The sequence below is a fragment of the Barbus barbus genome (genome assembly GCF_936440315.1).
Source record: "Barbus barbus genome assembly, chromosome: 7".
Classification (NCBI taxonomy): Eukaryota; Metazoa; Chordata; class Actinopteri; order Cypriniformes; family Cyprinidae; genus Barbus; species Barbus barbus.
Window position 1 is genome coordinate 7,504,483 of NC_136735.1, and position 14,800 is coordinate 7,519,282.

The 14,800-nt window shown below is 37.4% G+C and overlaps 1 protein-coding gene across 3 annotated transcripts; it reads right to left on the reverse strand.

Moving 5' to 3' along the window:
• Positions 1 to 431: 431 nt before the first annotated feature.
• On the reverse strand, positions 432 to 5,870 carry btbd3a (BTB (POZ) domain containing 3a). 3 transcript variants are annotated; one of them, XM_079422380.1, is made up of 5 exons: positions 5,760 to 5,870; positions 4,967 to 5,182; positions 4,763 to 4,853; positions 4,426 to 4,544; positions 432 to 3,867 (listed from the first exon to the last, which is right to left on the reverse strand). In XM_079422380.1, exons 2-5 carry the CDS (start codon positions 5,110 to 5,112, stop codon positions 2,835 to 2,837), a joined length of 1,389 nt encoding a protein of 462 aa, XP_079278506.1. In that variant the 5' UTR covers positions 5,113 to 5,182; positions 5,760 to 5,870; the 3' UTR covers positions 432 to 2,834. The 3 variants fall into 3 exon arrangements, with proteins under 3 accessions (XP_079278506.1, XP_079278505.1, XP_079278507.1); XM_079422379.1 differs by having other exon boundaries at positions 4,967 to 5,169; positions 5,760 to 5,859; XM_079422381.1 differs by lacking the exon at positions 5,760 to 5,870 and having other exon boundaries at positions 4,967 to 5,210.
• Between the last annotated feature and the right edge of the window lie 8,930 nt (positions 5,871 to 14,800).

The window sequence follows — 14,800 nt, forward strand, 5'->3', positions numbered from 1 at the left end:
AAACAATTGTTAAATACTATTTATTTTACAGCAAAGTAGTATTACTAATATAGTAGTATATTTCTTTTTTTTATTTAATATTTCATTTAATTTTTGTAATTTAAATAAACATATCATCATCACTATTATTAATACCTATTAGTAGTGTTTTTTTTTGTAGACAAAAACTAAACTAAAAATGTATAAATAAAAACTAAGGTTTTTAATTATTGACACAACGTGAGGTCGTATTTACTTTTTAACGTGCAAAAATTTCAGACTCCGTGTGCAATGACCTTTAGTCTAAAGTGTAAATATTTTATTAGAATTTTTCAATTTAGATTTGTCAACTGATTTAATTTTGATTCCATACTTCGATTCTATTTAGAACCTTTAGAATACACAACATACAGAGAGTCACTTTTAATGAAAAATACACAGAGAAGCTGGAGTTAAAGTTAGCTTTATTCATGTTGACACAAACGCCCTTCACACATTCAAAAAAGTCTGTTGGCACTTTCACAGGCACCTCATTTTCTACATAACAGAAAAAAACAGGCTTCAACACTCATGCCATAGCTTATATCAAAATACAGCTGTGAATGAATGAATGAAAACCTCTTACACTTACAATTCCAGTGAATACGACCAGTGCTCAGAGCATGTAAAAACATCTCAACTCATGGTCCAGGAATTTAGTGTGTATGTAAGAACCGCTTGGGTAGTTCAATCATTAGACCCAATCCAGAAAAGGCACAAATTACAGAGTAATGTCAATAACACAAGGTTCAATATGACCAAATAAAGCAGAACCACAGTTCAGATCACAAAAATTTCAGAAGTAAAACCAACGGAATGAAATGACTCTACATTGTGCCACAGTGTTACAAAAAACAGCTACTTTATGAGAAATAGTGCAATTAAGGTTTGACATGGACATACACATGTACACCATCTGAAAGAGCCGGAGTGTTGTGTAGTGTTTCAGGTTGAATACCACATATATTTCATCACCACAGTATCATTTGTACAGCTCCTGAAGCAAATGCAAATGGTGCTTGACCTCGCCGCCATGCTGTTACAGATGATTGACAGGGCGTTGCTATGGTGATTTCTTACTGGCCTTAGTAAACAACCCTCTGTCTATGATATTGAGCTCCCTATATTTTTCCCTCCCCTATTTTATCACGAAAATCATGGCTGTTGGAAAAGTGAGGGTTTTGTGCACCATAGTTTTAAACTTTGAAGAAATAGTTCAACCAAAAATGAAAATTTGATGACAATATATTCACCCTCAGGCCAAATCTGTTCCGATGAAGAAACAAACTCATCACATTTTCAGCAAATTTTCCTTTTTAGGTGAACTATTCCTTTAATAAAACGCATGTTGCAGTTTGAGTAATAATAGTAATAGTGATATCATCTTAACCAGCACCACTAGTTCTCCCTCTCCACACCTTTTCTCTCAAAGTCTTTGTAACTTCATGCCGCTTAAATATGTTACGTTGCACCAAAATGTTATAAAATATAGGATTACATGAATATTAGAGAAAATAAGTTTTTAGCGAAACACTTCAGGACAAATTGTGCTTCACGTGTTGAGTAAAAAAATTATACAAATAGTTTAGAGCTCAGTAAAATACAGTCCCATTACGATACGACACACAAGGCGATACAAATATGATTCTGTAGAATAAATCAAGTACGTGACTTCACAAATTAGATTTCAAGATATTAAATCATCTTCCTCACAAGAAACACAATATGTCTGCTGTTAGTCAGAGTAAACATCACAGAAATGATTATTTAGCTTAAACGCTGTCAGTCACTTGAAAACGTGAACCTCACGTGACCTGTAAAACGACCCCGTTACTGTTTACCACGAGGATTTACGTGATGCAGATGTTGTTTGTGTAGAAACGTTTAAGATTTATTTTATCTTTAGCAGACATGTTCTTATTAGTGTCTTTCAATAATGCTTTGAGCGAAAAATGTATCCAGCTAAATAAGTGGATCATAATCTCTTCTCTTAATGAAATACGTCAAATAAAAATGAAAGATCGTTTACTCAACCTCATCTGGTTCACTTGTGCACCATTTTACAAGACTTATGGCAGCTTTTATGTGAGGAAATTGGTCATTATTGATTAAAAATCATTCACTCGTTCAACTGGAAATGAGCTTGAGAGCCTCAACTAATCAAAAAAACTTAAAGCTCTGTGCAGAAGTTTGGGGTTGGTAAATATATGTGCTCAAATACAGTAAAAACAGTAATATTGTGAAATATTATTATAATTTAAAATAACTTTTCTATTTGACTCTGTAATATATTCCTGTGATACCTTTTGTAACATTATATGTCATTACTGTAACTTTTAATTCATTTAATGGATCCTTGTTGAATAAAAGTATTCATTTTTTATTTAAAAATACAGTAGTCAACATTTGAAGCGGATCTGAAAAGTTAATCAAAGCTGTCCTAATACAAGAACGCATTTTGGTTTTAGGACAACTTTGATGAAAGGTTTTGATCTACTTCAAATGTTGACTAGACTCCAAACTTTTGTACGGTGTAAATTACAGCTGACGAGTTATATAGACCGTTTTAAGACTTCTGAACTCTGACAGCCGCAGTCTCCATTGAGCCTGGATTGAAAACAGCAGCATGAAAGATCACAATGAGGTTGAGTAAATGATAACCAAACTTATCAGGTGCACAAACACTTCTAATATGGCCTATATGGATTGTCAGTAATCTCTAATAATCTTTTTGCAGCTTTTGTGCAAAATATGAGCAGCACTTCATTAAGGAACAACAAACACTGGGTTGTAATGAATCAGAACGGGACGCTCTCTCAAGCATAAAATATGAGTTCGGGGATCTGCCCCCCCTGCACACCCGTCCCGTTGGTGCTGTCCGATGAGCACTGGAACTGGAAGGTCACCTTCCCGCACTGGACCTCCGTCATCCCCTCCTGGCCAAAATAACTCAACTCACTCCCGTCCAGAACCACGCTGGCCGTGTAGAAGGTGTCGGGCTCGATCTGCACCGGGTACTCGAAGAAGACGGGGAAGGTGTTGCTGGAGCCGTCGGAGAAGTACTTGATGATGGCGACGCTGAGCGTCACGCCCTGGCGCTTCAGCTCGATCTTGGCCTGGTACTCGGTCGAGCCACAGCTGGAGCCGTACAGCCCGAAGCCAGCAATGAAGACACGCTTGTCCACGGCGAACTGGATGCTGTCGCAGCGGCCGCGGTATCGCCACTGATTGCTGCGGTAGGCACAGGACTGAAAGCGGTGGCACCTCTGTGGCGTCAACCCTTTGCGTGGTTTGCAGACGAACTTCAGCTCCGGTTTCTTGGCCGCTGTGTACCACAGGAAGATATCGTTGGTTTCGTTGAGCGTCAGCACGCCGGACTGCGCCACACTGTTGGCGAAATCTTCGAGCGCCATCGCCGGGATCCGTATCAGGTAGATGTTCTTTCCTAAAACGAGCCGTTTGTTCTCGATGCTGGGCTGGAGTTCCTGTCGGTGACACTCGGCCTCCGCCCAGCTCAACGCTGCCTCCAGCACCACCATCTCCTTGGCGTTGAGCGTCTCGCGCCGCAGGATGCTCTCCAGAGTCTGAGCATCGATGTCGCAGAAGCCCTCGGAGCGGAGCGCGAGCTCGGCCTGTGCGTCGATCACCTCCCAGCAGCGCTGCGTGAGGTCGGGCTCCTCGAACAGGCAGCTCTGGGAGAGCAGGACGCAGGCGTTTCGCGCGCTCAGGCTGGTCTCCAGGAAGTTGACGCAAGCGCGGGCCAAGTGGGGAACGATGTATTTTTTGGCGGCGTACAGCGTGGCGAGGACGGTGTCTGCACACAGGTCGATCTCATCACAGTAGATATACCTAAAAACAGAGTGCTGCTATCATTGAAGCAAATGAGAGAGAAACCAAATACTAAACATTCACTCAAATTGTTAAGCTAATAACCATATCATGTGTTATGGAAAAAACTTACTACATATATAAATTTATAAATCAATTAATTGAAAATGTATTTATTTTATTTAAAAATGCTGTTAAATAAATTATATTTTTATCCTTAAAGACCCAATTACATACAAATTTGAGCTTTTGTAATGCATTTAATTAAAAAAATAATAATGCAAAAATGTTCTAAATAAGAAAATTAAACCTCACTTTACATTTTCATCTTTAAACACATCATGACATTAATTTATTAAAGGAAAAATATTAGAACTATGTGTGTGTGTAAATACATATCTAATAAATAACAAAATATATAATCTATATAAAGTAAAAAAATAAATATATACATTTATTTGAATTAAAACAAATCACTAGTGTTCTCAGACTTTTGGACCTTAAGTGCCATATTCATGACACAATCACATAAAAAGGTGCAAAAATGTTTTGTTTCATTAATAGCTTTGAAAACCGTACTTCAACATGGCCAGAAATGATGCTGGTTCCACATCAGGGATCCGGATCTCATCCTTATCTTCAGCCAGTTCTCCGTAGAACATGGCGTGAAATACAGAACTACCCACAGCCAGGACATACTAAAAGAGTGAAAGACAATCATTTCAAAAAGAAATCACTCAAAAGTCATACGCCACCCCAAAAATTGATTTTGCATTATATACACGTGTATTTATATAAACTTACTTAAATACTCTATTTAATTTCTTAAGTTCTTTAATGTATTGTACTTACTTGATCCTTTATTGTATTTACTGGATTCAATGTAAATGTATTTGTAAGTGTGGTAGTTCTGTACCTTGTGTCCCGGCACTCTCTGGGTTCCTCCAGGAGGTCCCACCACAAAATGAATATCCGCCATCAGCTCGTTGTTGAACATGACTGCGTTTCTGCAGAGGACAAATGAACGAGACCCCTTACATCCAGAGCCATCAATGCAACATCACGTGCTGTCTAGGTAGGCAGCATAACAGAGCAATGCACTAGAGAACGAGTGATTCACCTCTCTCTGATGGTGGGATACAAGCCTTGCCAGTTACATCCCTGAATGGTGTTGTTGTTGTTGCTGACGTTCTGCTGCTGGTACTGTTGAACAGCCGTGGGTGTGACAGTGGGCAGTTTTTTGGCAGGAAACAGCTCATCGGCCATTTTACCAACACATGTCAATTACTCAGAGGAGGATTTCATGACAGAGGATCTGGCAACCTGTGACAAAACACTCCAGATAATCAGAATAACACAAAAATAATTTATTAAACATAAATGTAATACAAATGCTTTTTTATACATTTACTTATACCATTAATAACATGTATTTAGAGTTTATAACATTATCAATCCAAACTGTCATTAGCAACCATTACATCTTTTTGTTTTATTTTTAATAGATCAGTTTATCCATGTTATCTTAAACATAACCTACATTAAACTTTTAAGCAGTTCACATAAAAAATAAAAAAAGTTACGTTAATTCACATTCATTGCTAGACTAGCATAAACACAGTTAGCAATCACAGCTAAAGCTGCGATGCTCATGCAAATATCACAGAACAGCAAAAATACTGTTAAATAAGTGTTTGAATGATCTAGAATCTAGACTGAATTTTGTAAATGCTTTGATAAGTGTAATATCAATGATAACAGATGATGATCTGAATTCCGATGCAAGCAACAGGAAATAAACAAAAGCAGCCATCGGGCTCACAAACATACAAAACCCCCAAAACATCAAACTAAAGCACCATCACGACATGCCTGCGCTCATTAACTAATAACAGTTCAATAGCAGTAATTACCAGAGGCAGAGTAATGCAGCAGGTTTAGTGATAGAGTGAGGAAAGTTTGCAGCTGGTTTGCACATCAACATCCTCCATGACCGGAGGATCCGCCTGACAGACTGCGCATGCGCATAACAACACTTCACAAACAAATACAATTATTATTACTATTTGTAAGGAAAAAAGAGAAGAAAATACGACTTGCGGTCAACAGTAGGTACTATGTACTTTCTATAATTTATGTGGCTTGTGTTAATATTTAGAAACAAAAACTGATAACAACAACCGTAGTAGATAACTTTTAATACAGCCGGGTCTTGTTATGTTTCTCACAAACTAGAAATATTAGCTGAAAGACAAATCGCTACCAAATTATTTGTTTGAAGCCAATCATATATTTAATATTTCGAACATATATGTTATTGATACTAATATGGCCAGCAGGTGACACTAAATGCAAGGTTTGAGAATAACCTTTTTAAAATCGTTGTAATGCTTTCCTAAGCCAAATTGACTTTTTGTATTATTTATTTGTATTATACATCCTTATATATATATGATTCTGTTTCTTTCCTGCACTGTAAAACACACTTTAAATTTTTTTGAAATTGTATTTTTCATACAGAAAATCAAGCTGCTCTGAAAACTAAGTTATAGAATAGTAGTATATTGTATTTTAAGTAGAAATTACAGAAATTGTGAGTATATTTGCTCCTCTTCTACAATGACGAAAGCGTATTTATCTTTGTAGCAGACCAGAAGTAACAAGGGAATTATATAATACAAGAATATTTAGCTCATTTAGCTCAAATTATTTTATGTTTATAAACAGTCTCTCTTGCCACTGACAAAACATGCATTACAAAAAGATTTACGCCTTACATATTTTTAGACGCCTGCTATCATCCTAACCATCTTCAGCCTTAAACATCGAGGTCAGTGTGCCAAATTCACAGACTGCAAAGAATCTCTTTTATTAGTGATAAAATAACAAATATTCAGATGCATCACTGGAATCCCATGGCCAGCAAACCTCTGACTGAACATTGACCCTGGAAAGCAGCTTGACTGGAGCTTAACAGCAAAAACAGTCACAGGAATGCGACGCTGCCCTTGTTGCACTGATGCAAAGGCTTTACATAATGATTTACTAATTACACTATAGAGACCTCGGCCTTGGGGAATGCTGGGTAACGGGTCTCTCAGTCAGACTCCAACAGGCACCGGCCTAATGGAAGGAGTCTGTAAACAAGCCACACTTTTATTGTCTGGCAATTGATTTGAATCTCTCAGACCAATTCTAGGCCATTTAAAGGCTTATTTAGAGGTTTTTTAAACTAGGAAATGACCATTGTTTGCCCGTCGACAGTAGTTATGGTCAGCTTGAACACAAAATTGTTCTTTTTGATTGTTCGTCTATGTTTACTCTTCTATTCATAGATCCAGTCAGTTTTCTTTGCTTTTCCATAAAGTCTGAGATTAAACTGCTGCGGTAAAGCTTGTGAAATGTCATATTAAAATATAGTTTAATAAAACATCAGTTTGCTTTTATAGGATGGTTGATTTGGTTATGGCAGACACAAAAGCATGCACAACACAATAAGAAACCAGAATGTGCCCAAGATTTATTTGGACACTTGGTCACACTTGCAAGTGGCTGAATTTCATTGTATTCATAAACAAATGCTGCTAAACCTTTTCTCAAAACTTATTTTTGTTTGTATCTTTATTTTCAACAGCATATCTACTGTTTTAACATTTAAACTTAAACTTCTTTTTATGAAATATTCTCATAACTAAATAAATAAAATGTCAAAACATACAAAAAATGGCCAAAAAGTATGTTTGTTCAAATTTTTTAAGATTTAAAAATAAAATTTGCACTCAATTTATTTCAATCCAAGAAAAAAAAAAAATGGTTGTCTATAACATTTTAACATCTAATACATTTTAACAAAAATCTGCAAGGACCATAATTTACATCATGTGAAAAAAAAACATTAATAAATTATTAGAAATTCAGTTTTGATCTCTAATAGGCTATTCCATTCTGCATTTAGCCTATTGTAGGCTAAAGTAAAATGTATTATAAGTAAGATTTATTATTAGATTTATTATAGTAAGATTTTTTTATTGCCAATTCATTTTCTTGCCCTGAAAATATATTTAAATATATTTTGGTAAATGCAGGTCTAAAGCTAAATACATTTTCTTTTTCAAAAATATATTTCATTGAGCTTCACTTTATGGGAAGTGTGGCTGTGCGGTCTTTCTTAAAAAATATATGCCATTTTTATGTGTGGTTTAAGTCTCCAATAGCTTTTTGGGGCCACTGTATTTGCAATTTATATTTGAGTAACCACAGATAATGAGCTTGGATTAACAGCATATGCAGTTATATTTACACAACTCATGTGGCATTGCAGCCATAACATTATACAGTATCTGCAAATACAGATATTGTATCGTTTTAGTTGAATGTGACTGCTAATGAAATCTCATGTTCTCTTTTTCCTCTGTAGTGAGCGCCGGTGATTTATGCCCCAAGTGTATTGTGGGATATCAGAGTCTGAACAGAGGGTTGGTAAGACTTTTCCTACGCCACAATGATTTTAGTTTGGCCTTTTTTCCTACTTTTATTAGATTATCTGTCATTTTGCAAAATGCATTTTGTACCAAACGTTTATGATTTTGAGTTATGATCATTTGACCCCACCAGTTCCCACAGTGTATATAATAGTTTATTTTAAAAATGGATCTCAAAATATATTTCAACATGCTTTCAACATGTTCCACTAATATTTAACACTTAAAAATTGTGCAATTATTTCTTTCTCTCTATATATTGATCAGTATCATCACCCAGCTCTATTTTCAATGTGATTTTCTTCCTAACAGTCCTGTCATGGTGTCACATTTTAGTGTTGTTTTGCTGTGAGTGACGGCACATGCATTCAGCCCCAAACCCCCAAGATCCTTTTCAAATCCTCGAGCGAGCAGATTGGCCAAAGTCAATTAGAAGTCTATTACAATGAAATGCTGTTTATGGAGATAAAGGATGAATTAGCCATACTAACTCTCTTCATTCACAACCTCTCTCTTTCTCTTATTCTGCCAAGTGGCATTCATTGAATTGAATAATACATCTCATGCCTGGGAACCGCAGCGTTTGGACTGAACACATGGTGTGATAATGGGGGGCTCTGTATTCATAGGCTGGTCAGTTCCTGCCCTTTGTATTGTGCGTAGGCTTTCTCAGGGCTTAGTGTATGTGTTGTGGAGAAGGAAAGGGTGGTAACAGTGTTTCGTGAAGGGTATTGTAGTATTTTTTTAGTGAGGGCTCTTATTGTTCATTTGGCTGCGAATGAGAGGAACAGACGGCTGGGCTGCACATCCAGGTGCATTCTGGGATCCGGTGTGTCTTGATGCAACCCCTTCTTTGCCACTTCATCCATTGTCATAATCTCAAGCTGTGTGTGTCCATTTCAAAGACAGTCATTATGAGAGCATGTTACTCTTACACACCTTTGCCAGAGATTCCATCAAAGAATAGGCAGTTTCGGAGCTTAGGAACAAAGACAAAACAAAAAAGAACAAACTAAACTAAACACAAAACAAAAGCAAACAAAACTAAAAGGAACTAAACAAAACAAACCTAAACAGAACTAAACAAAACTAATCAAGACCAAACTGCAAATAAAAAGACATAACAGAATCTAACTAATCTAAACTAAACTAAACAGAACTAAATCAAAGAAAACTAAACTAAATTAAACTAAACAGAACTAAACAAAACTAATCAAGGCCAAACTGAAAGTAAAAAGACAAAACAGAAGCTAACTAAACTAAACTAAACTAAACTAAACAGAACAGCAAGTAAAAAGAAAAATGAAAGCAAACAAAACTAAACAACAACTAAAAACAAAACAAAAGCAAACAAAACGGAAAAAAGCAAGTAAAAAGACTAAATAAAACTAAACTAAATTAAACTAAACCAATAAGCAAGTAAAAGACTAAACAAACGCAAACAATACTAAACAAAAAATAAACCAAAAATAAAATAAAAAGACATAGATAGATAGATAGATAGATAGATAGATAGATAGATAGATAGATAGATAGATAGATAGATAGATAGATAGATAGATAGATAGATAGATAGATAGATAGATAGATAGATAGATAGATAGATAGATAGATAGATAGATAGATGTGATCATTCAGCTCTCAGATCAGTGGTCTATCAGCCAGATCATGACCAGACCAGCACTAACCAGCATAAACCAGTCTGCAAATGTAGGTCTGGGTCTTTCTTTCTGTCCTCCACTGGTCATTCATTCAGCAATAGGGACCTGTGTTCACCACCACTGAATAGTCAATAAAGAGCCCATCACTTTTCGCTGCATTTGCTTGAAAGAAAAGCATCTCAGAAAGCTCTTCTCCAGCCCAAACGGTCACCCCTGCCATCTGTGCTGCGGTTCTCCGCCCTCCTGCGTGTGGTTGAAAGGGATAATGGAGTCTTGAATAAGTTTTGAATGCTTGAGAATAGACCGTCCCTTATTATCTCCGTCAGCATCTGCCTGCCGCTCCATTGATGTGCTCCTTGTATTTACTCCACTCAATTAAACCACTATAAACTCCATTAGCAACAACAGAGCCAATCAGAAACGGCCACACAATAGAGACGGATAAGGGCCCTTCCCTCGCTCCTTCAGGAGGAGGAGGTCTCTATTCAGAGGAGCGCTGGAACAGCTGCTGATAATCTGCTTGTGCACTGCTCGCCATGTCTTTCTATTGTCGTGTCAATAGTTTCAAACAGGTGTTGCTTTAATTAATGTAGCATTCATGGGCATTCAGGGGCCCTCGGCCTCATAAGGGCCCTCTGACAGCAGAAAGAGCAGCCAAACAGACATGCCATCACTCTCTGGACCAGTATTACAGGCATTAATGACTTTAAATGGGGTTTAAATGAGGCCAGTATGCAAATGCGTCCACTGTTTGCACTGGGACTCACTGAAATAAATACACACAAACATGCTGTTGAATACTGCCATGTGATATTTTTAGACTCTTGGGCTTTTTGCCATTTCTTGATAGAAAAAGAAGAGGGATGGCTCAGATGTGTATGCTAGATTTTAGTCTATAGACCAATGAAGTGTTTTTCACTTTCTCCATGTGCATTTCAGAAAATTCTTCAAGAAGGGGCCAAACTAATAAGCTCTTAATCACAAATTTATCTTTAGATTGAAGCAAACTAAAGTGTTTCAAAATTAGAGTGCATTAACTAATCATCACAATATGAGAAATTGTGATACAATATAAAACCATTATTTATAAAGTTTGTTTTGGCATTATGTTACGCGTATTGTTGGGTCCACTAGATGGCTCACAGTTGGCCTGTTGATTTTAAAAATTACTCAAAGAAGAAGACGGAAAAAACAACAACAGAGGACCAACAGAGTGCTGCAGGCATGATGCATTTTTGTCTGTTAAAACCCTGAAAAATGTTAGCATTTTAACACTTCTGGTTCCACCATCCTAAAGTAAATGTTTTTTTAAAAGGTTTTTGGTTGAAATAAGGTCTGTGGTTAAACTCAAGCTCAAGATATCTTCACATTTTAATCTATGATGTAAAATACATCAGTAATAAATTTATTTTTAAAAGACCTTGTCTTGAATAAGGCAGTTGCTAGCAAGTGGCTAAATGGGACTAAAAAAAGATGAATTCAAAAGATATTACGAAAAATGTTAGCAATGTTAGGGGTAACAGTTTACAACTTTATTTTCCCATTCGTTCAGTGACACCTGTCCCCATGTTGAGAGAAATCGGGAGTAAGCGCAAAGGCAAAGGTACTTCCTTCAGCCTGAGTCTTATTCATTTCACCTTTAGTGTGAAAGGGCCTTTAAAGTTGCCAAAAATAAATTTAGGGTTTTTTGTTATTAAAAATAAATAAGAAATTCAAGCTCAGGTGAGAAAAAGTAATGCAAAAATAATGTAATGTATTATTTCCATGAAAGTAACTAAGTATTGCAATTAGATACTTTTTATGGAGTAACGCAATAGTAATGTAATGCATTACTTTTTAAAGTAACTTTCCCCAACACTGAATGTGAGTGAGGCACTTGTTCCTTTAGGCTGTCAAACAGTTGTCATACGCCGTCATACAGTTGCTGGTCCCCATTCACTACTATGGAAAAAAAAATGATGGAAGTCAATGGGGACAGTTGTTTACCAACATTCTTCAAGTTATCTTTCATGTTCAACAGAAGAAAGAAATTCACACAGGTTTAGAACAATTTGAAAATAAGCAAATGATGAGAGAATTTTCATTTTGGGCTAAACTACTGTATGCCTTTAAAGGGATAGTTCACCCAAAAATGAAAATGTCTTTATTTCAGTTGTCCTAAACAACATTAGACCCCATTGACTTTCATTGTACGGACAAACAAGACATTTTTCAAATCTTCTTCTGTATTCCACAGTTCTACAAGTTTGAAACAATGTGCTAGTCAATAAACGATAAAGGAATTTAAATTTTTTGTTGAAATATAGCTTCAAAAGTTGTAAAATGGTCTTGTAACGTGGCCTGTCAGTTTCTAGAACCAAAGGAAAGAAGTTTTTAAAACATAACAAACTAGATGTTTTGAACATTCTTAGAACTTTTGGAAATAAACTCCAAAATGTAATAAGAATGTTTGGACAAAATTCTTAGAACCTAAAATTGTCAGTCAGCATTGTCATGATGTTCGGAGTACTTAGCTGATGCCAAAATAACAAGATGCCAGCACGTGGTGTATGTGGTGTACCCCTAATTTCTTTGGTTATTGACTTGTTGATGTCATAACAAAGTGTTACTCAAACATCACCATGACTCTATTCTCTTATAATTGAAATATTTTCCCATTTGAGTGGGTATTTCACTTTGGAGAACCTGATCTGCTTACAAAGCGGATTTGACCCTTGAAACCAGCACTAAAGACCCACTGGGAAAACTAAAGAAATGGAAATGTTCTGAAATACGACATTTTAAATTATTTTCCTGTGGTGGAGGTTGCAAGAGAACAAGGACTAAAGAGACTAAAAAATGTAATTTTGAAAGAGGTTATGAAAAAAGTGCCAAAGACTGTTGAAGCAGGCGATCACTCACCGGAGGGCTGAACTCTGGCTCGTGTGGAGACGCTGCATGGCACATTGGCTGGAAACTATGCATTCACTGCAGCGCTGCATGAAGAAGCCATTACCACAGAGAGCCATGGGAAAGACCTCCATCCATTATTCAATCAGTGCAGAGAAGGAATTGATAGTTTTTTCTTCATCTTTAACTGTGTTGAATCACCTAGCGGATAATAAAGGCATGCATTAGATGCGAAAACCATCATCCGATGTGCTTGTTTCTTCACCGTATCAGAGGTGTTTTTCAGGGGTTAATGGAGAACAGATCTGAGTATTTCACTGAATACTTCCTGTCTCGCTTTGGGACTTCCTCTTACTTTGACATATTAATGTGATTTGGACTGGACAAATAGTTTGAGAATATGCGGCTAAACTGTATGGAGTATTCATTTGGCCTCTTAAATCCCAAAAAGTGGCATTAATGAGATCCTGAGAGAGGAGAACTTGCTAAGAACAGTGTGTTTTTCCTTTTTTAATCAGTCAGGCTTGCGATTTAATTATTGGGGCCATAAAATACAACTTGGTGCAGGTTGAAATCTGACTTCACGCAGGAGCACCAGTTCTTTGCATTTGCATGAAAGTTGCAGTCTCACTCTTTCTCTGTGTGTCTCTCTTCCCTGAGGCCCATGGGATCCTGAGCTCTTGGTGTCCTCTGCTTTAGGACAATAAGAGGAATGTCCAGTCCTTTCTGTGGCTCAAACAGAGCGTCAGGAGAGGAAGTGGCCTCAGTGCATTCAGTCGATCCACGGCCTCAGGCTGCAGGGAGCAGCTTTCTCATCTAATCCCTCTCTCAGGCTCCTCTCTCTTCTTTTCTCAATCCCTCTTTCGATCGGTTCCCCTCTCTTTTCATTCTTTCAACTCCAGCTCTCTGTTTAAGCTGTTTTCACAGCATGCTTGATACATTAGAGCACCAGCTCCCTTTGTTCACGTCATACCGTAATTCATCAAAACAATTAAACAAAAGAAAAAGTAAGAATTTATTTGTAATATAAAATAATATTTTCATAATACATAAAAATGAAGTCTATTTTAGGAACAAGATTTTTTTATTGTCACATTGTTTGTTTCATTATTTACAAAATTAAATAAATTCTCATTTCTGTAATGCAAAGATATCAACATTATGAAAATATTATTACAATACATTTTAAATACAATTTTATATGATTTGTTTGTATTTGTTGTACTGAATATAATTTATGCTGGTCTAAATTGTACTGTCACGGTGCTCCTGAGAGGAGGCGAGGAACATGGAGACGATGGATTGTAACGAGTAACAATCTTTATTGATCCAAACAGGGGTAACACAGGGCAGACAGGAACACTCACGGAGCACATATACTGACGACACCTGACAAAGGAATCAGACTACACCTTAAATACAAGACTAAACAAGGGTAATTGATGAGACACACCTGAACCAAATTAATGTAATCAAACATGGGAGAAACTGGGTCACAGGGAGTACATGGGGAGAAAAACACACACAGAACAGGGAACCAGTCTGACATTACCTCCCCCTCCCAGAAGGCGCGTCCTCACGCCACTTTTAACCGAAGGGAGGGGGGTGGGCACCCTATAAAGTCAGGCTTACCTCGGACAGGCTGCCTCCAGGGCGGTACCAGTTCCGGGAACCATGGCGGAGCAGGCAGTTCAGGGGGCCATGGCAGAGCAAGTAGTTTAGGCGGGCATGGCGGAACAGGCAGCTCATGGTGCTATGGCAGGACGGCCTCCGTGGTCTTGGCCTCGGCACTCGGCCCGGCCACTACAGCCGGAGATGTATAGCTCCCCCCAAAAAAATGTTATTGGGGAGGACTCCGGGTCCCCTGGCGGGCACAGGCACTGGGCTGGGCACAGGAGTCCACGCCGGGCTGTACTCAGGAGC